Raw genomic sequence first — 20161 nt, 5'->3', positions numbered from 1 at the left:
GGTGGCCGAGGGTCAGACATCCCCCATCTCTTCCCATACAAGAGCTAAGGGTCACCAAGTGCAGCTCCCAAGTGCCACGTTTGACATGCCCAAAGAGGTGGCATGTGCCATAGCGGGCAATTGAGCCGCAGCATTGCTCACCCAGAGGCTGGGTGGATGTTTACATGGGACCAGGCGGAGGTGGGACATGAGATGTGGCTGATGCCACACAGGCCTGTCCCACCAGCTCGGGGAGCATCTGCTCCAGGCACCTTGCTGGGAGCAAAGGCGAGAGCCAGCGGGGAAAAGGCAGGAGCTGCCGGCTCCGGGTGTGAGCAGGATCCCTCCCTGCCTCCAGGCACGTCCGATGGTCTTAATGGGCCACCTCAGAGCCCTGTCCCTGTGAGTTAATGAAGACATGGACAGGAGACAGATGGCCAGCCCATGTGGTGGCATCTCCCCTCCTCAGGAGGCTCGGCTACAATCCAGAGAGCAGGACGGTGTGGAGGCACGGGGCAGACACGGCAGCTGGACACGCACGGGAGACTCCTCGCCATCCCCTTCTGCCACGCAGCAAGGGAAAACCCAGGGCCAGAGATGACAGTAACTGTTCTCTTTTTCTTTTTTTAATCTCAGTTGGTTTTGGTGGTTCTTTTGCTCAAAAAAGGCATTATTTAAAAAATATATTAAACAGATACATTTTACTAAGATGTCTCTGGGCTGGAGCCACCGACAAGAAATTACACTCTCCAAATAAAGAGGCTTAAAAAAACTCCTCCCAAACAAAACAAATAAATAAATACATAAATAAAACTTGGTTTTTTTCTTGTTCTTCCTTTCTTTTGTTTTACGTTTCTTTCTTTTTTTTTTTGTACGGAATCGTGGCCCAGAGGACTCCACCAGTGTCTGTGATGGCAGTGTCCACAGGGCAGGTGCCAGGTCCTTCCCACGCAAAGGGTGACGATGCCTCGGTACCGCAGCAGGTGTGAGATGCTCATGGAAAGGCCCCAGGGGAGATCTGCTGGGTCTCGGGGGCCTGCGGTCTGGTTCCCCCTCCCTGCGCCGTGTGCGAGGGCACAGCTGCAGGAAGGATCGGGGGGACGCGGAAGTGAAGGCGCTGGTAGGTGCTTCTCTTTAAAAAGACTACAAAAGTTGAGGCGCTGAGAAGGCCACCACTGGAGGATCCTCATGGCGGGTTGCGCATCTGCTCTGGCAGGACCAGCAGCTGCCTCTGGCCGAGCCACATTCCCCTCTGGCCACCAGCATGTCCCTCCGGCCCCCGATGGGGCAGCTGTACTGGCATCATCCCCACACTCGAAGCCGGTCTGCTCTGTGTCGGCCATCCCTCCTCCGTAGTCCCGCTGGTGTACTCCGTCTGCTCAAGCCCTGCGTCTCTTTGGCCAGTTGCTGAGTGTACCATGGAAGCACGTGGTTGGCACTAAGGTAAGGCCTTGATTTAACTTTTTAGGGTGGTTATATTTTCCCCCCATCCCAGGGAGTCCTTTCTCCTGGCCCCCTTGCTCCAAGATGTGAGCAGCCCCAGCCATTAGCTGCACAGCTTGCCTGTCTCCTGCTCCACTGCGTTGGGCAGCTTGGCATTGAAGGCCCTCAGGGAGGACTGGATCCTTGCCACCTCGTTGTTGGCCAATTTGAGCCTGTGGCGCAGCAAGCAAGTGAAGAGGTCAAGGCGGGTTTTGCCAGGGGGTGACAACTGGTTCACCCGGTCCCTGATCTCCAACAGCTGGAGCATGGCTGAGTCCTGTGAGCCCTGGGTATAGGGGTAGTCCAGCTGAAGGATCAGGTCACGGATAGAGTCCGGTTCAAAGGGCAGGCTGTAGCCAAAGACTTGCAAGCTGTTGATTTTCATGTACCCCAGGTTCTTGGAGGGATCTGTCATCTCCAAGGGTTCGTAGTAGATTGTCTCGTTGGAGCTGTCATCCAGAGACTTGATGCGGCTCCGCAAGTAGACGTGGACCGTTTCGAAGAAAGTTTTCCACTTGTTGCCCAAGGTGAGTGTCCAGTTTTGGCACTGGGCAGAAGCATCTACGTTAGTCCTTTCCCAATCTGGGAAGTTGCCCTCATTGACGGGCATGAACCAGCTCTCTGAGTGGCTTCCCCCAAAGGGGTTGACGTAGATGGCCATGACAGGCTCCAGCGTGCTGTTCTTGGTGAGGCAGATCTGCAGGGAGAGAGCCAGCATCACGTGAACCAGCCCAGGCTTGTACTTGTTGCTCTTCAGGGTCAAGAGCATGCGCTTTCTCCAGGAGGGGTCGAACCAGCTCCCCAGGCGCATGTCGTTGCTGATGAAGATGGAGTGCACCTCGATGCGGCTGTCCCGTTTCTGTAGGAGATACTTGAGCTCCAAGTCCTGCAGGTCTGTCTCCAACCCCAGGTAGTGCTCCAGTGAGTCGGCCACCTCGGGGCGGCAGAAGCCCTGGGTGAGCACGTAGCCGTGGTTGCAGGTCCCGCAGCGGGTGCTGTTGTCCTCGGCACAGCTGGCGCAGGCTTGCCCTTCGCCCAAGGCACATGGTATGGACCCCTGGCAGGAGGGCTGGTCGGAGGGACACGTGCAGCTGTGGCTTTCTTCCAGGAAGGTCCCAGGTACGGTGGTCTCGCTGCAGTACAGGAGCGACTGCGCACGGCTCCACCAGTAAGGGAGGGACCTGGTGGAGAAGAGATGCAGGAGGAGAGATGCTTACATGGCATCTTTAGGCATCCGACCAACCTTCCCTTGGAATGGAAGAGCTGCCCACCTTGTGTTTATTATTCTGCACGGCTGGTGGCCTCCCATGAACCAAGCCCTATTTTCCATCTCCAGGCTTGGACCCAACCTCTCAGGGCCACATCCCAGGGTAGCATGGCTGCCCCCGCTGTCTGCTCACCCCTGGGCATCCCTCCAGCAAGGCAGGAGCTCCTCCAGTCCCAGCCACGGGGAGGTGGGCCATGGGTCTGAGCCCCACTCAGGGCTCTGAGCAGTGTCCCCAGTGTGGGATGGGCATGCCATGGCACCCTACCTCTCCTTCGGCAGCTTGAATCGAGGTTGTCGGTGGCAGCGTTTGCTGAGGTTGAAGAGCCGCCGGATGAGTCGGTGGGTTTTCCTGGAAAGCAGCTTCAGGCTGGTGCCCAGCTGCTGGTAGCGATGCTGGACATCCAGGTCCATGGCCCAGAAGTGGGAGATGGCCGTCCTGTTTAGGAAACGGTCCCCAGGGAGCCTCTTCACCAGGGCCTGAAACTCCTCTGTGGGGGGAGAGAGGTGGCGTCAGCAGACACAGGAGAGCAAGCGGTGAAGGTAGGGCTGGAGGCAGCCTCCTTCCACCTGGGCTCTCAGGTCTTCACGGTGAGATGACCACCCTGGATCCTGCCCTGGAGCCCCTCCGCCCAGCCCGGGCTGTTCCCAAAGGAGGGGTTGCAGGGAAGGAGACGCTTGGTGGGGTCTCTCTAATCTCACCTGACTCCTCGAACTGGCCGTGGTGGCTCTCCCAGGCTCGTCGGAGCTGGGCCAGGCTGCTCTCCAGCGCCTGGATGTCGGCCTCGGGGCAGTTGCAGCGAGGGAAGGCGGGCTGGCACTGGCAGCGGCAGTCGCTCCGGCGGCACACCAGCTCCCCGGCCGAGCCGCAGGCGATGTAGCTGAGGGCGGCCGCCACGAACCGCTCCCGCAGGTAGGAGGGGAGCACCGTCTGCAGCCCTGCGAGCGGGAGGCAGCCCCGAGAGCGTCAGGGCATGCGCAAAGCTCCTCGAAAACATCACCCGAGAGAGGAGGGAGCAAGCCTTCTCCCTCCCCGGGCTCCCGCCCTTGCGTGATTTTCATATCAATTTGCTGTGGAGCCGCTTGTCTGGGCTCTTCATCGATCTTGGCTCCTCTTGGCAGACAAGGAACAACCTCATCCTGCCCAACTTTGATTATTTTCATCCTCCCTCCTCCCCAGCCCTTAAATTAAAAGCAGCATCTCGAGCCAGCATTCTCCCCTGCGGCCCCCTGTGCGCCCACCAGCATCCCGTGGTGGCACTCGTCCGTCACCACGTCCTCACCAGCCCGGTCCTACCTTGGAGCTGCACTTTGTTCTCAGGGCTCTGCACCAGGACCGAGCTCACCGAGTCCAGGTTGTCGTAGTTGCTGCAGCCGAGCGGCCCCGTCCGCGTTTCGGTCACCTAAGCGGGGGACCCGCAGGCTGTCAGAGGCACAGGAGGGGACCCGGGACACATGCCACCCCGCCAAAAGTGCTGCAAATAACCCCTGGCCAGGCTTGAGCAAGGTGATTCTTGGAAAGGATAACTAATTGCCTGCTAATTGGTGCGTTGACAGGCGACAGCCCTGCCTGCAGCCCGCTGAAAAATGTGCCTTCATTAGCGTGCCCAATTTCCCATAAATAACAGGAATGTGCTAACTTTGCCTGCTCTCCCCTCTGTCTCCCCTCCCCGGGGTGTGATGCTGCTTTAGGGATTTGGCCAGCTTTGGTGGGCTGCTGTCTCCCCGCGCTGCCCTCTCCCTCACACCCTTGCCTACCTTGATGGCAGCCGTGGCGATCTGGATGTGGTGGAGCCGGCGCAGCGTGCTCTCCCGGTCGATGAAGTAGGAGGCTGCCAGCTGGTGCAGGGTCTCCAGCGAGACCCCCGAGCTGTTCCCAGCCCCCCCGGTGGGCTCTGCCCTCCGGCTCAGCTTGCGCTTGTCCACAAAAATGGTCAGGGACTCTTCTCCTGGGGGGGGGGACAGACAATACTTAGCGGGGCTGATGAGCTCCCCCCGTTCCCCTTCTCGGTCATCTTTTACTGCGGTGCTTATTTCCCCACTCTCCCTCCTCCGTGCGCCGCTTTGCGCACGGGAAACGGGCGGGGAGCAAGTGCCCACCAGCACTCACCTCCCAGTGTGGCAGCGAGCAAGAAGTGGGTCCCATACTTTTTGATGAGGTTGTCGGTGATCTGCTGGGGGCTGGGCCGGCGTCCCAGCAGCCGGATGTTGCGGATGAACTCGGGGGCCAGAGGGAGCGGCAGGCTGAAGAAGTCTTTCCTCTCCAAGGCCAAATTATTCACCTTCCAGCGAGCAAACTCTCTGCAGGAGGAGAGCAGCTATAGGTTTGAAGCTGGTCCGTGTGTGCCATGTGCACGTTGTCCCCGATGCTCACCTTGGGGCAGGGCATCAGCAGGTGGGAAAAATCCCATTGGGACCATCCCAACCTCCCCGTCACCGTGGTGGAGGTGAAGGACCCACAGCGCACGCTCGCCAGCTATAGATCCAGTGTCGTCCCCTCCCTAAGCCATCGACGGCGATAACGAGCTACAAGCAGTGGAGATGTCTGACATTGATTAATCAGGCACCTCTGGCAGGCATTAATGACAGCCCAGGGCAGGGCCAGAGCCTTTTCCAGCCCACCGGGCTGGATGGGCCTCATCCATCCCCATCCCTACGGATCTAGGTGAAAATCCGACATCTGGGGGTTTAACGGTTTTAAGTATCGGCAGCATTTTGTAGGAAGCTGGAGGCGTCGGGAGGTGGTGGGGTTGGCGGTGGGTCCCCTCGTAGCCCTGGAGGCTGTGAACGTGCCCTCCCATGGCCACACCGGCCCCTCAGCGTCGCCCGGCCCCGGTGGGGAGCCACCAGCCTGCTGCCCCTTGAACTTCCAACGGCCCTGTAACCAACCAGCAGCCGATTCCAGCCTAATGTTCGGCATTTTGCTCTAATTAAACTGCTTTCAGACAGTTTAATTAGGGCTGGTGGGAAAGGAGGGAGAGGGAGGACAAGGGAAGGGTGGATGGGTGCAAAGCAGCCAAAGGGTTCAGCGGACACCAGGTTGCCTCCCACCATGACTTTTGGGCCCAGAAAGTGGGATGTCGGGGCCAGGAGTGGAGCTACAGGTGAGGGAGGGGAGGAGGGATGCTGCCTCTCCCCTTGCACGCATGGTCCCTGGGTGCTGGGGCATTTGATGCTGGGGCGCCAGGAGCCCTGCGCTGGGTCCCCCCATCCCGTCCCGCAAGCAAAGCGAGCCCTGAAGACTGCTGTTCTCTGCCTCGGAGGACGCGTAAGTTGGCCGCCGTTCCTCCGGCTGCAACTTCCCGTCCCACCACCGTCACCAGCAGCATCCCTGGAGGACACGGGTCCCCGGGCATGGCAGCGTCAGCGTGTAGGAAAGGGGCGAGGGGGGAGAGGAGCTCTCTGGGGGTGCTGGGCTGCGTAACAAGGCTCCCACGTCAGCTCTCCCGGGAGGCAGCAGCCGGGCTTTGCTCCGCTGCTGGAAACCCCCGGGGCTGGGTACCAGCAAGGACAGGAAGGGAAAAAGGCTCATTAGCAGGAGGTGACAGCCCCAGGTAGTGCCAGGAGGCGGTGGAGTGGGTTTCCAACACTGGGATTGGGCTTTGCTGGGGTCACTGGACCCCACTGCTGCCAAATCTGGTTCTCTACTGGCAAGACCCCCCCTCCAGCATTGGTCTCCGTGCATGCAGCATCCCACTGCCGCCTATGGGGCAATGGTACCGGGGACGTGCCAGGGGGTCAGTTGGGTCGGCTTTTCGTGAGCCCCAGCAGCATCCCTGCCCCAGTTGGCTGGCGGTCCAGACAGGCTCAGTAATTCGGCACAGAGATGTCTTTGTGCATGGCAAAGGGACACAGGAGCATCCCCCTGCACCTCCCACCCTAAGGGCTGATCCCAGCTCAGCCTGCGCACCAAATCACTGCCAGCTCGGGGCAAATCCTGCCCGGAGCCCATCCCAGCCATGCCATGAGCATCCTGGGGGGAGCTGCTGTTATATTCCCCAGGAAAGCAGCATGTCACGTACATCCACCCGCTGTCTCTGCCGATGGGCAGACTCCTCCCGTAGGCAGGGGTCCGCTCGTGCAGGTTCAAGTGGGTCCCACTTTGCTCCGCTGTGCCCCCCACACCCCCCCGCACCACAGCCCACTCCCAGGGAGCCCGCCAAAGGGCTGTCCCCCGGCGCTGCCTCTCACCTGTAGATCCTGTACCTGGTGGTGAAACCTTGCCGGTAGCGCTCCATGAAGTCCACGTACTCCTGGGCTCGGTAGAAGGGACCCCGGTCGGTGAGGAGCCAGTCGAGGGGTGCCCGGCCGGAGGAAGAGGAGGATGAGGAGGAAGAGGAAGGGGTCGCGGGAGCGGCATGCTGCTGGGGCGCCGTGCCACCCGCCCCACCGGCCACCCCCCAGCGGCAGCACGCGCTCAGGGCCAGGAGGGCCAGTGGCCACGGGAGCATTGGCGAGGGCCCGTCAGCGCGTGGGAGGTCCTGCTGCCCCATCCTGCTGCTGCCCGGCCGGCTTCTTCATTCTCTCACCTCGCAGCGATCCTCTGGGATGGCCCTGCCCTGCAACGGCACCGCACAAAGCAGGGAGCCTGTGAGGCTGGCAGCACCGGGCGAGGTGCCAGGTGGGGCGGATTTGGCATGGATATAAACCAGGTGCGACCATGGGGTGAGAGAAAGTGGGGTTTGCTCTGGGGACGCCACTGGTGAAGGGAAGGCCATGCTCTGGGGAAAGCCACGTGTTGGGCATGGACTGGTCGTGCTGCAGGAGGTAAGAGTTGATGGGTTTAGGGGTGCTGCTGAAGTTAAATTAAAACTTGTGGCTGTTTGAGACATTTCTGGCTTTCTCTGTATGTTTTTCTCTGCTGTGCATCAGCCCAGTAAGCCAAGCCTGCTGCTACAGGGTGCCTGTGTGGTGGGGAGCCTCTGTGCTCCCCACTTTGGGGATGCTCATCATTAGCATGTGCAGCTTGTTTTGGGGTGGGGAGTGAAAAATAGTAAGCATAGGGAACTGGAAAAAAATGAGCTTCTCCAGGTTTGGGTGGGGTTGCGTGCAGTTGATGTTGGATTGTCCTTTGCATCCTGCCAGTGGCTGAGATGAGGGATGGATGGATGAGGTCCACCCCAAGGCTGGCTGGGCTGACCACAGTGGTGTTTTGAACACAATCAGCACGTATCTCAAGACAAGACCCTTCTGGTCTCAGCTCAGTGTGGCTCTATCTGCAGGAGCACCAAGGGAGCTTCGCTGGGAGCAGCGGCCCTGCAGCCAGAGCCCGAATTTGCAGGTGAAGGTGGGAGATGGGGAGCTGAAAGGTTGGGCAGAGCTTGGGGGAAGGCAAGGTGTCCTGCCGGGCAGCAAGAGCTGTTTGCCTAAAAGTAGGGTCCCCATCACTGCAGTCCTTCCAGGGGAGGTGATTTTATTCCCCTAGGCTGTGGGGAAGATGGCTGGTGGGAGCCCAGCACCCAAACATCAGCCCCACGCTCTCCCAAACAGGGCTTTGCTGGATGAATCACTGCGCTTTAACATGTATTATTATTTTTAAAAATTTTTTTTCCTCCCTCTCTTCTATTTTTAAACCCTTGAGGGTACACTTTGATTACGCTTTCTCAGCTTCTCGCTCAGCCCTTGAGGCCAGGACCCTGTTAATTTTAAACAAAAGCTGAGATTTTCACATCACCAGATCATGGGTGCTGGGGCAGCGGGGTGGGCAGGAGCAGGCAGGGTTTTTTTTACTGTCCCACCTACGCTATCTTTCCACGTGTCACCATGGTTTCTCCCAGCCTTGCAGGCAACTGCACAACGCCCTGGTCATCGCCTCCTCCTCCCGGTATGTGGAGTCCTCCAGGGCCATAATGTGGCCAAATCCTGGGCCCCCATGCCGGGGTGGGCAAGGGTTTTGAGACCGGTAACATCAGGCTGGTTTCGTCGCTTCACGCCTCGAGGGCTGGGGTGAGCATCCCCTCCCGAAACATGGCAGGACCCGACGCTGGCTGCTCACGGAGCTGCTCGTGTGCTGCCACGTGTGGGTGATGGCTGAGCTGCTGAGGCGCTTCGGCTGCTCAGAAATCCTCCCTGCCTGCTTCCCTGCCCACAACCAAAGCTGGGCTGGGGGGAAGCAGGCAGCTGGGATGCCATGGCAGTCCGAAGCAGGGATGCTGCTTTGCCCCCCTCGCCAGCAGTATCTGCAGATGCCATTAAAACTGAGGTGGCCTGGGGACTGAAGGAGCATGTGAGGCTCGGGATTAAACCCTCTCGGCCCCCTGCCGCACTGTGTGGGGTGACCTGGGAAGCCGGGACAAGCTGCCGTGCCCGGGTCAGCATGGTGGGAGCCAGGGACTGGCAGCAAAACCTGTGGATGCAGTGACAGGGAGGAAAGCAGCGCTCCCGAGGCGAGAGCACTCCTGCGAGCAGCATCTTTCTAAACCCTGCTCATGGAAACGCTCTGCTTGTAGAACTAAATACGGCTGTGCCAGCAAAACACCTTGCTGAAATAGCCGGCGTGCTGGGTAGCCTGCCTGTCGCACCACAAACGGGCTTGGCACTGCCCATCTCCTTGGCCTCTGTCATTGCCTGTGGTTTTAGGTGGCTCCTGCTCCCCTCTCCCTCTGCCTGGGTCCGTACAGCCAAAGGGATGCCTTTCCACGAGCACTGTGTGAGACTGGCCTCATCCATCGCCACTTCACAGCACCACAAACTGGTACGGACCATCACGCATGGGTCACCCCACTGCCCTCCCCAAGTCTTGGTGTAAATCAGGAGGATGTGGGAGCATCCTCCCTTGGATTTGAAAGCACAGAGGGCATTTTTTTTTTTGAGGGTACCAGGCAGAGCACTGTCTCTTCCAGTAAACCATCCTGGGTGCTCACCGCTTCCCACCAGCACTGACCAGCCCCTTCCCACCACCACCATGGGCGTGGTCCCCACGCCTTCCCTGAGAGTGGCTCCCTGTGCTGCCCTTCCCCTCCAAAACCCTCTCAGCACCACAGCTCAAAGCAGCAAACCTCTTTTGATTGCGGGGGGGCACAGATATTAGGGACTGAGCCACCTTGGGCCACCTCTTCTCTTGCGCTCATGTCCCCAGACCAGCTAGAAACCATTTCAGCTTGCTCTGCTGCCTTCCCTGGGGAGCTTGTTCTGGGACTCAAGGCTGAGCACGGGGTGTTTCCCCATGGCCATCTCATGTTTTACTGCAGAACAGCAAAAATAGTCAGAATTGGGTATTTCTAGCGCTTGGTTGGTGCAAATCCAGCAAAGGTCCCCTCCTGGTGTGCAGAGTCCCTTAAACGCAGCAAACTTTCCAGCCTTGCCAAACGAGGTCTCATTTACACCGTGCGTGCTGGCACCTCTGAGCCCAGCTCTTGCTCGGGGACGGGCGCTGACGCACGTGAGTATCCTTGCCAACAGAAACCTGAAGCCCCAACCAAGTCAGGCAGGAACGGGCGAGCCACAGCGGGCAGGAGAGCCGGCACGGGGGCCGTACCAGGTTACGCAGCAAGCTTATCCCTGAGGAGCAGCGTTTCCGCACCATCCTTGGCTGGGCTAATTTATTTGCTCTTCTCAGTCAGGGATCATCTGAAATAAGTACATGCAGAAATTGCTACAGCTCTGTATAGTCCCTAGTCCATGCAGCTTGTGGGGGGCTCTGGTTTTGCTGGGGGGCTGCTGCTGCTGCAGGGCTGGGGGCAATGCTTATCGGGGTGCCCCTCCGCCCACTCACACCAGCATCCTCCTGGGATGCCGGGGAGAGTGACGCTCTTTTGGAAATGAGCAACCCCCTTGACCTTACTCTTAGAGCTGGAAATAACTTTCTAATCACTATTCCTTGATCCCAAAGAATGAAGATTTGATGAGAAGCATCTGACTACTTTTTTTTTTTTTTCTCTTATGTAGGGTTTTGCATCACAAAAGTTGGAAAACTTCCAGCTTGATAATTTTTTTTTTTCCTTCTCTCTCCCTTCCATAAAAACCTTAAAGCGAAGGAAGAAGAGAGTGCCAATGCAAACACTCTTGGCAAACTTTCCCAGGACCACAACCTTCCTGGCCAAGTCCTCCTGCTCTCGTTGCAGCCCTCTGTGTCCCCGCTGCTGGCAGCAGAACACCCTCGTGTCCCTCTGACGATGGCCGACACAAGGCCCACACTCTCGCTCATCATGAACTGCTTCTTAAAAAAAAGGCTTGTTGCAATTTCTTGAGGTGCCCTCCCACCCTTAGGCTTAGGCTTGAGATGGCAACAGCATCGCTTCTAGGGTGGGTGCCTCTCTCCAAAATGGCTCGAGAGAGCAGGGCAGGATGGTGTGAGGTGTGGGTGGGGACGGGTGAGCTGCAAAAGCCGTTCTCTCCCGTCCTTGGAGCTGACGGGGACAGCGGCAGCATCCTGCAGAGTTATGCCAAGGTCCTGCTTGCTTCCGTGCCGACGGTATCTCCAGAGCCGTGCGCTCCACTGCTAATCAGGCCGAGTTCGATAATTAAGATGTGAGCTAATTGTCAGGGACATTAACATTGATTTCTGCCCTTTCATGCCGCAGGAGCGGATCTGGAGATACACGAGCTGGGAAGCGCATGCTGGGGAGAGGCTGCGGTGGAATTTGCTGGGTGCTGTGGGGCAGCACGGGACAGACTCCGGCACTACCCCCTGGAAGTGCCGAGCCGAAGCCCGGCGCGAAAGCAGCGCGCGATGTCTGTGCCAGGCAGAGCGATACGTGGTGGTGGCAGAGCTGTGGGATGTGCCCAGGCACAGGGGCATGGCAGGAGCAAAGGTGCATCCATGCGGGAGCAGGGAATGACCGGGACGGGTCCTGAGCTCTCTGCAGATGCTTTTTAGTGGGAATGAATGTCAAACATAGTGACTGAGTCACCTTCTCATTAAACATGTGAAAGCTTTATCAAATTAAGGCCACTTAAGAGAGCCTGGGCAGAGGCTAAGTGCGGTTTAGTTTCTGAAATGGATTGACTCAGCTGAGCTGCGCCTGTGTGAGTTCACAGGGGCACCCAGGGCACCTTTGACTCCAAAGGACCCAGTGCTGCAGGGTGCTCAGCCCATTGCTCCAGAGCCACCGAGCTCGCTCGGGGCTTCGTGGGACCCAGCTGCCTTGCACCCAGCCCTGCCTGCACCGCTGCCTCCGCCGCGGTTTAAAATGAGCTGCAGCCACCAGGCTCGCATCCACGCGCTCCCAAGGAAGCACCGGGGCCTCATTGATCTGCTGGGGTAATTAAGGGAGCGAGCCAGGCACCGCCAGAGTGACAGCAGCCCAGTAATCGCTGGCAAAGCGGGCACAACAGGATGCTGGCAGCCAGCCTGCGGAGACGCTGCTCTGGGGAGTGAGCACAGGGACAGCCACCGTGGAGCCTGCCATCCCTGCCCGAGCAGCGGCGTTAAAGATCACAACAGTGGCTGCAAACCCATTCTCGCTAGGCTGCTACCAACCGCCCCGCGTAGCCTGTTCAGTCGCTATTGCCAAGTGACTTTAAGTCACCGCTTCCCCTCCAAGCTCATGAGACTGGTTTAAAAATCCACAAGACTCAATGAGTTGGGTTCCTTTTATTAGCTTTTCTTCAGAGCAAGACACTTGAAGATGAGAGTAAAGGAAAATAGCAGAAAATCCCAGGACTCGGGGAGCTAAGGATTTGCATAAGACATCAAATGCAATGAAGCCTGGGCTACTGTCAGGGGAGATGGCAGCTGCGTGCAGCGTGTTGCTCCAGTGCCATGTGTTCTGCCCTCTGGCTTCACTCACCCGAGACTTCCACACCCCCAGGCAGAAAGCCTCTTGAAAGAGTGATGTGCAAAATAACACTCTTCCCCCTCACCCCAGCGTGGTAATGACAGCAGCAGCGGTGCTGGCTTCCCCCTGCCTGGTGCTGAGCTCTCAGCTCGAAGCATCCTTGCAGAGCGGGTTTTGGGGCTGGGGAAGAGCATCCCTGCAGCCCCCTCCCCAGAGAGGATGGCTCCTTCCCCTGCGATGGACCCCGCTGTCAGAGCAAGCCAAGCACCGGTCTGATGCGATGCAGAGGGATGTGCAAGGTGAGGACCACTCCCTCTTATCCCTCCTTTGCCTTCGCACTGGTGACAAGTGTCACGGGTGGGCAGTGATGCACGGCGGCAGCTCACTGTTAGCGGCACAGGGTAAAGGCGGCAGTGGGTGACTGGTGCTGGGCAGAGAACCAGGAGGAGATTTGGGGTGGCAGAGTGGGGCCACCCCCCCCTTTCTCAGCACCCCGCTGCTCCCCAGGTCTCAAAGCTGTCACTGAACCTCCACCAAAGCCAGGAAAAATAAAAAGTGCAGGGGGCATCTTGCAGCATCTCCGGGGTGCAGGGACCCTCCGGGCTGCTGACAGCGAGGGGACACTGACACCTGCCGGCAGCTCCCACCCGGGCTCCCCCTGCCCGGCCACGGGGGTGCGGGGTGGGGGGCGGCCTCGGTACCCACCGGCCCTGCTCCAGGGCAGCGGCGTGCGGGTGTCACCCCCGCAAGAAGGGGCAGGGGAGGGTGGGCATCGCTGTGCTGCGAGCTGGGTGCTGAAAAGATTCAGAGTTTTGTTTCCTATTGAAATAAATAAGTAAATCGGGGTCGAGTGAAGGGAAATGAGCCTCGCAGCCGGGATACCCCCCCCCCCCCCATCTCCTGGGGGCTGTTGGCACTGGCACCTTGCTGGAGCATCTCAGGGGGCATCTCCCCCAGCCCCCGCGGGCGTCTCCCACCGGTAGCGGTGTTTCCTGCCCCCCCGGGCATCTCGCTCACCCAGCACCCCCCACCCCCGGAGCTGCTGGGTCGTCTTCCTGTGCCCCTCCTCTCCCCCCCTCGTTGCCCGGAGCAAGGGGGCAACTTGGCCAAGGTCACCGAGCGAGCCCGGCGGTACCGGGGATCCCCGCCGTGTGGTACCGGGGCTCCTCCCGCACCGCTCCCTCTCCCCATCCCGTCCCACGCTGGCTCACCCCCTCCCCTTCGCCTCCACTCCCGACCCCACAAACTTACCCCACGCTCCAGCTCAGCGCCGGCGGGGCACTGGTCGCCTCTCCGTCCCGTTTCGTCCCGCTCCGCTCCCCGTCAGCGATCCCGGGCCTTGTCCCGCCGCCGCCATCGCCACCGCTTTCTCCACGTCCCGGCCCCCCCGCACCGCCCCATGGCCCGGCGGGCAGGCGGCCCCCGGCGACCCCGCCACCATCCCGGGGCGGTCGCGGCTGCCGGTGTCCGGTCCCGCCGCGCTCCGCGGGCGCCGCCGCCGAGCGATAATATAGGCAAGGGCGGCAGCCAATAAAAGGCTCCGCCGGCCTCCCCGCGCCTTCCCATTGGTAACGGTGCCTGCGGGGCGGGGCGCTGGCGGCAGGGGACACGCGTGGGCCGGCGCGACGAGGCGGGGGCGGCTGGTGGGGGCTCAGCCCGGTCACCGGACCGTGGGGGGCTCTCGAGGGCGCCCCTCACCCTTCCCCCCCACCGGCCCCGAGGCCGTCTGGCCCCGCAGGATGCGTGCGTGGGTGCTCCACGGTGGAGGTGGCAGGGTGGGATCGCTGCCTCGAGGACCCCGCCCGTGTCGCGCTGGCCCCGGCTTCGTCCGGCCCGAGAAGGAAGCCGGGTTGTGCCAGGTTAGGCCGTCAGTACTAGACAGTCGTTAGCGAGGTTTTGGGGTGGGGGCGTTGGGAGGACGCCGTGGGCAACGCCAGATTTGCCGTTCTCTGGTGTTTTCTCAGAAAATGTTTTATTGCTCTGTCTGCGTCATTCATGCCTCCTGCGAAGCCCCCGGTTCGCTTCTCCTTTGGGTGGTACAGGGGCACTGCTTTTGGATTGTGCCTCGCTTTCAAACAGGGGCTGAAGGGACCTTCTCAGCTGCCCCTGCTGAGTAGCACAATTGCACTGATTTTTTTTTTAGGAAAACCCCTCTTTTTAAGGAGTTTGTGCTGCCCGGTGAACAAGGAGCAGTGAAGGGGCCTGGCAGAGGCCCTGCAAGGGAATTTCCCTGTGCCTCCCCCAAAAGGAGGGCAATGTCCCCTCCTACAAAACACTGCTGCTCGTTTTCCCAGGCTTTTTTTCCCCATTTTTTTTTGCTGTTTCTGCTGACAGCTGCGGCTGGCTGGTGTTGGTGGGGGACGGTGCTGCGGGAACGCGCTGGCTGCTGAAAACAGCCTCGCCGTTAGGAGTTGAGTGCTCGGCTCTGATCGTTAATGAGGCCGGTGTGGAAAACGGATCATTTCTGGTGAGCGCGGCTTTTTCTCCCCAAAATGCAGTGGGTAACTGAGAGGGTTGTTATAAATCAGAAACTGGTCTGGGGAAAAGTGCCCAGTGTTGCTCCTCTGCCCGGTGTTTTTGGGGCACAGTGGTGTTCCCTCACGCTGCCCACGCTGGGGCACATTAAGCTCATAGCTGGCATCAATGCAGGAGAAATTTGGGGAAATCCCTGCAGCTGCTGCAAGGTGAGGGGGAAATCTCTGCCAAAAAAAAAAAAAAAAAGTGCAAGATATTTTTTTTTGAGTAACACACAGCTGCCATTTGTGGTTTTCTTTGGAGGTGGGATGGAGCTGTGCCTCCAAGGCGGAGGGATGGGAGCTGCGCTTCCAGGGCAGCAATGCCTCCGCACCCCTCTGCTCTGTGGGCATCATCCTCCAAGGGACAAACCCAAATCTGCGTGCCCGTGCGTTCCTGGTTCTGTCAGGTACCAGTATGGGGCCCAAGCCTTTCACCCCACTCTGGGAGAGGAGGACATTTTGGCTGCAGAACCATGGGTGCCTGGTTTGGGAGGAAGGTTTGACGGCCAGGCAAGCCTTGGGTGCTGCTCTGAGCTCTCTTGAGAGCAAAAATAAAAAGCATCTGCTACAAAAAGAACCGGCAGGTTTGGTGTTGGCTTTATGCTCCCAAGATTTTGTTTGTTTGTTTGTTTCAAAGCACACAGCCTTGGGGGCTTTGGAGGTCCATGACTGCTGGGATTTTGGAGGTGTGGGGCTTTGGAAGTTTGGGACTTCTGGGACTTCTGAGATTTTTGAGATCTGGGATTTTCGGAGGTCCATGACTTTTCCTGAGGCTTTGGAGGTCCATGGCTTCTGGAATTTTGGAGGTCTGGGGATTTGGAGGTTTGAGACTTCTGGGACTTTGGAGGTCTGTGAATTCTCCTGAAATTTTTTGAGGTCTGGGATTTTTGGAGGTCCATAACTTCTGCTGGGATTTTGGAGGTCTGAAGCTTTGAAAGTTTGAGATGTCTGAGATTTTGGAGGTCCATGATTTCTTCTGGGGTTTTGGAGGACTGGAGCTTTGGAGGTTTGGGACTTCTGGTATTTTTTGGAGGTTCGTGACTTTTCCTGGGGCTTCCGCTGGGATTTTGGAAGTCTGAGATTTCAGCGGTCTGGGATTTCTCCTGGGTTGGAGGGGTTACCTGCAAGTCATTCTCGGTGCAGAAGGAGCCAAAGGCAGCCGGGGCCTCACCTGCATCCCTCCCGGTTTTCCAGGGATGCGGGTTAAAAAAAAAAACCAGCAACCCCACCACGGTGGAAGCGGAGGAGCGGGGGGAGGCGCGGGGCCGGGGAAACCGAGCCGAGCCGATCCGATCCGACCGGACCCGAGCCGCACGGGGAGGCGCCGGGCCCCGCGTCCCCGCCCCTCGCCGCCGCCGCCCGCCCGGCGCTGGGATGGCGGCGCGGGGCTGCGGGATGGCGCGGGGCTGCTGCGGGATGGCTGTGGCCGGGCTCTGCGCCCTCCTCGCCGGCTGCTGCTGGGCTGCGGGCGGCGGCACCGGCGAGGCGGCGGCGGCGGCGGAGGCGGCGGCCAAGGAGCTGGAGTGCAAGCTGAAGAGCATCACGGTGTCGGCGCTGCCCTTCCTGCGGGAAAACGACCTCAGCATCATGCACGGCCCTTCGGCCGCCGAGCCCAAGCTGCTCTTCTCCGTACGCAACGATTTCCCCGGCGAGATGGTGGTGGTGGATGACCTGGAGAACACGGAGCTGCCGTACTTCGTGCTGGGTGAGCCCGCGGGCAGCGCCGGTACGCGGCGGGTCCCCTCCCCTCCCGGCAGCGGGGCCCGAGCATCCCCGGCCGCGGGGCTCCTCCCTGCGGCACCGGCGGGCGGGTACCCTGCAGCATCCCGGCCCCGGTACCGCTTCAGCCGGCTGCAACATCCCGACACCGGTACCGGTTCACCCCACTGCAGCATCCCAACACCGGTACCAGTTCACCTCGCTGCAGCATTCCAGCCCCAGTACCAGTTCACCCCACTGCAGCATCTCGGCACCGGGCTGGATGCTGTGGAGATGCCGCAGGCCTGGGGTGCTCAGTGCATCCCCGGGTTGTCATCCGCAAGGCTTGTCTCCAGCTCGGTGTACAGTCACCCGTGGCTTGCGCTGGCAGGAGGCCCGCAGTGTGCTTCCAGCATGGCTGGCTGGAGGTGAGGGTTTCTGCTTTGTCTGCCCCCAAGCAGAGTCACCTTTCCTGCAGCCCGGTGGAAAAATACTCTGGTGCCCAGCATTTCCCATCCCGCCTATGCGTGCTGTCTCCAGTACTCCTGCCCGCAGGTTTTAGGCTTTGGCCTACTCGTGTGGCCCGGGTGGTCCCGCCCGTGCTAGCCCGGCCTCCGTGCTTCGCCTGCTGCGTGAGGCGCACCTGCCCAAATCTGATGGGCTTCTTCAGTTTTGATCCACCAAAAAACCCTCCTTCGTTCATGCTGGGATGAGAACAAGGCCTCTGCCACTTGGGCGCAGGGACCTGCTTCCCTTCGCGCCACTGGGAACAAGTCACCGACATTTTTAATTTTTAGTGATATTTGTGCAGAATAGCAGTTTCCGACCGCTGCCTGCACATAACCCCCTGCACCAGACAAACACCGCCGTTGCTTTCCTAGGGCCGTGCGCGCCTCCTGCAAGCCTCGTCCATCCGTCGCTGCGCCAGCAGCACCTTGGGTGCCCTGTGAAATTCATAAAATGGTGCGCTGTGAAATTTATAAAATGCCACCCTTTCTGGATGTTGTCCCAAAAATGAGACACTGGTGTGTCATTTTGTATGGCATTGCTCCTCTGTGCCACCCTTGTGTGCAGGCAGAGCGTAACGGTGGCTCCAAACTGTTTTTTTTTTCTCTCCAGCACTTCATCAGCTCCCTGGCCCCCAGACCTTTTTGTGTGCAAAAAAGCCCTCGGTCCTGGTGCTGTGCGGGCTCAGGACAATGCTCATCGCTGCATGGGCATCCTGCTTCTCCGTGAGAACGGCAGAGGCCAATGGGGGGCTGTTGATGCCATGAGGCGGGGGGGGTGTGTGGGGACACCCAGGGATGATTTTTCCGAGGCTGGAGGTCCTTCAGGGAGGGGGCAGCGGGATGTGCTACCCTCCCTGGTTCCTGGTCCAAGCCCTGTGCAGCGGGATGCTGTGGCGGAGACCGGAGAGCGTTGCTGTGGCAACGAGGCAGCAGCACAGTGGATACAGGGGATGCGCAGGCATGGCCGCCAGCCCCGTGCCACCTTCACACCCCAAAGGCTGCACGGGTGCTTGTCCCCTGCCCCTCTTGGACCTGCTCCCAGGGAGCTGCACCCCGATGGGCCCCGGGGGGCTGGGATGCTGCCAGCGGAGAGCATCTGGACAGGGATGTGTGGCTTGGATTGGGCAGAGGTCCCTGGGCATGACCCCTGGCTGGTATTTCAGGGATTTCCACTGGGATTTTTCAAATCCATGAGGTGCCACACGCTGAGAAGGGCAAGACCCACCTGCCCTAATAGTCCTGCTGCACCTAGGGCTTGCACTGGTGATACCAGGCAAGAGTCTGATGTCAGGCTTACTGCCACCAGTCAAATACAGCCCCCAGCACGCAGGGCTTTGGGGCTACGGAGACGCAGAAGCGGTCCCAGTACAGGTCCCCCTTGGAGTGTTGGGACTGTGCTGGCAGGAGGGGCATCTCGCAGGCCCCCTGTTTGCCAGGGTTTGGTGACTCCTGGGAGATGCCATGTGACGTCTCCCTCCCTCCCGGGAGAGAAGGGCTGGTTTCGAAGCTGGCGTGGCCACTTTGCTGTGTGTAGGTATTGTTGTGCTGCTTTGCCATGTGTGGGGGGTGTTGTCGTTGTTATTGTCATTATTATTATTATTATTATTGTTATTAGCCTGGGCACTGGGTTTGCGTGGCAGAAGTCCTGAAGTGCGGAGAGGTCTTGCAAGACCAGGACTGGGTGACTCAGAGGCTGCATCCTCTGGAGCTGGAGAGCCCCCAGCCTGGGAAACCCCAGAGCATCGCTGCCGGCACTGTGCACTCAGTGGGGAGGTGGCTGCGTTGGGTTGATACGTGGAACCGATGTCGGGGGCTGTTTGTGTTTCCGCAAGCCCTCGTGCACGGGCTGGAGGGTGTGTTTGAGCACCCATTCGGGAACCTGGCTTCACGCAGGGCTGACTGCGCCGTCCCTGGCAAACCCCAGACCCGTTAATTGTCCCCACCTTGTTGCGTTTGAACGGACAATGATGTGTCGGAGCGGTGGATAATCCCCACACCCACCTCTGTGCCTCTGAGCCAGGTCGGGTTCGGGGTTTCTCTACTGGGAAGGGAGCTGGGCGAGTGCTCCTTGTCCTCTTGGTGGTTTTTGGATCCAGGGCCTGTGCACAGGGAAGGGGTCCCCGAGGGGAGGGGAGCTGCCCTGCCAGCTGTCAGGGGCTTGGGCCGGACCCCAGGGTGCTACCCTCAGGCCAGGGAGGGCCTGAGGGCGGGCTTGGAGCAGGTGATGCTGCACAGGTGAGCCTGGCAGTGGCAGTCGCTCACCTGGGCTCTGTCACATGGGCTCTCGAGCAACTCCTTCACGGTTGCTCTGTGTCTCACTTTCCCGGCGAAGAAGATGGGAGCATGCAGGGAGGTGGCTGTGGCAGGGTGGGGCTGTGGGAGGGGGAGCAGCCAGAAAAGGATCAGGATCAAGCAGCCCAAGCGTGGCCAGGTGCCATCCCTCTCTGGTCCTGGCTGTCCCCTCCCTAAATAACTCAAGTGCTTTCAAGCTTGGCTGGTGTTCATGGATACTGGTGTTCGGGCTTTCCCCTGCCTTGGTGACCCAACTGGGCATCCCACTGATGGGCACATGGGTCAAGATTTTTTCCCCCAGCGAGAGATGTGCTGGGGTCTTTGGAGAGCCATGTACATTGCTTGCTAAAAATAAAGGTGCCAGGGGTCTGTGTTGACGTGGACACCCCAAAAATGGCTGTCACTCCTGGCGAGATGCTCCGGTAACATGATCAGCTTAATAATGAACGCGGAGATTGTGGCCATCTCCTCGCTGCTGGTGGGTGGTGTGGCGGGGACTTTGATGGACCCCCCTTCTCCCAAGCCAAGCTCTGCTGGGGCTCGCCTGTGCCAGCAGGGACTATGGGGACCCTGGGGCTGTCTGCCTGAGCTGGGGAGTCTGCAGGGGGGCAGTGGGAAAGTCGTGCGTGCGGACTGGCATCCATCCCCTCCCTGCGTTTGCTTCTCCCCGCTGTGGGCAGTGGCAAGCTGTGGCTCGGCGTG

The 20161-nt window shown here is 59.6% G+C and overlaps 2 protein-coding genes across 5 annotated transcripts in view; one reads left to right on the top strand and one right to left on the bottom strand.

Moving 5' to 3' along the window:
* Window positions 1–577: 577 nt before the first annotated feature.
* On the bottom strand, window positions 578–13914 carry BRINP2 (BMP/retinoic acid inducible neural specific 2). The gene is made up of 8 exons (XM_086753965.1): window positions 13696–13914; window positions 6917–7284; window positions 4836–5026; window positions 4484–4674; window positions 4023–4128; window positions 3428–3664; window positions 2994–3216; window positions 578–2642 (listed from the first exon to the last, which is right to left on the bottom strand). Exons 2-8 carry the CDS (start codon window positions 7216–7218, stop codon window positions 1526–1528), a joined length of 2367 nt encoding a protein of 788 aa, XP_086610091.1. The 5' UTR covers window positions 7219–7284; window positions 13696–13914; the 3' UTR covers window positions 578–1525.
* A 2462-nt stretch (window positions 13915–16376) lies between these two features.
* The window catches only part of ASTN1 (astrotactin 1), a 54646-nt gene continuing 50861 nt past the window's right edge, over window positions 16377–20161 (top strand). For all 4 annotated transcript variants that reach the window (XM_086753388.1, XM_086753387.1, XM_086753389.1 and 1 more), the window contains exon 1: window positions 16377–16665. In XM_086753388.1, the coding sequence (XP_086609514.1) occupies window positions 16377–16665 (289 nt within the window). The remainder of the gene's footprint in view (window positions 16666–20161) is intronic.

This window comes from Chlamydotis macqueenii, chromosome 8, assembly GCF_036417535.1.
Source record: "Chlamydotis macqueenii isolate bChlMac1 chromosome 8, bChlMac1.mat, whole genome shotgun sequence".
Classification (NCBI taxonomy): domain Eukaryota; kingdom Metazoa; phylum Chordata; class Aves; order Otidiformes; family Otididae; genus Chlamydotis; species Chlamydotis macqueenii.
Note: the sequence above shows the minus strand (reverse complement) of the source record. Positions and strands in the feature narration are given on the sequence as shown.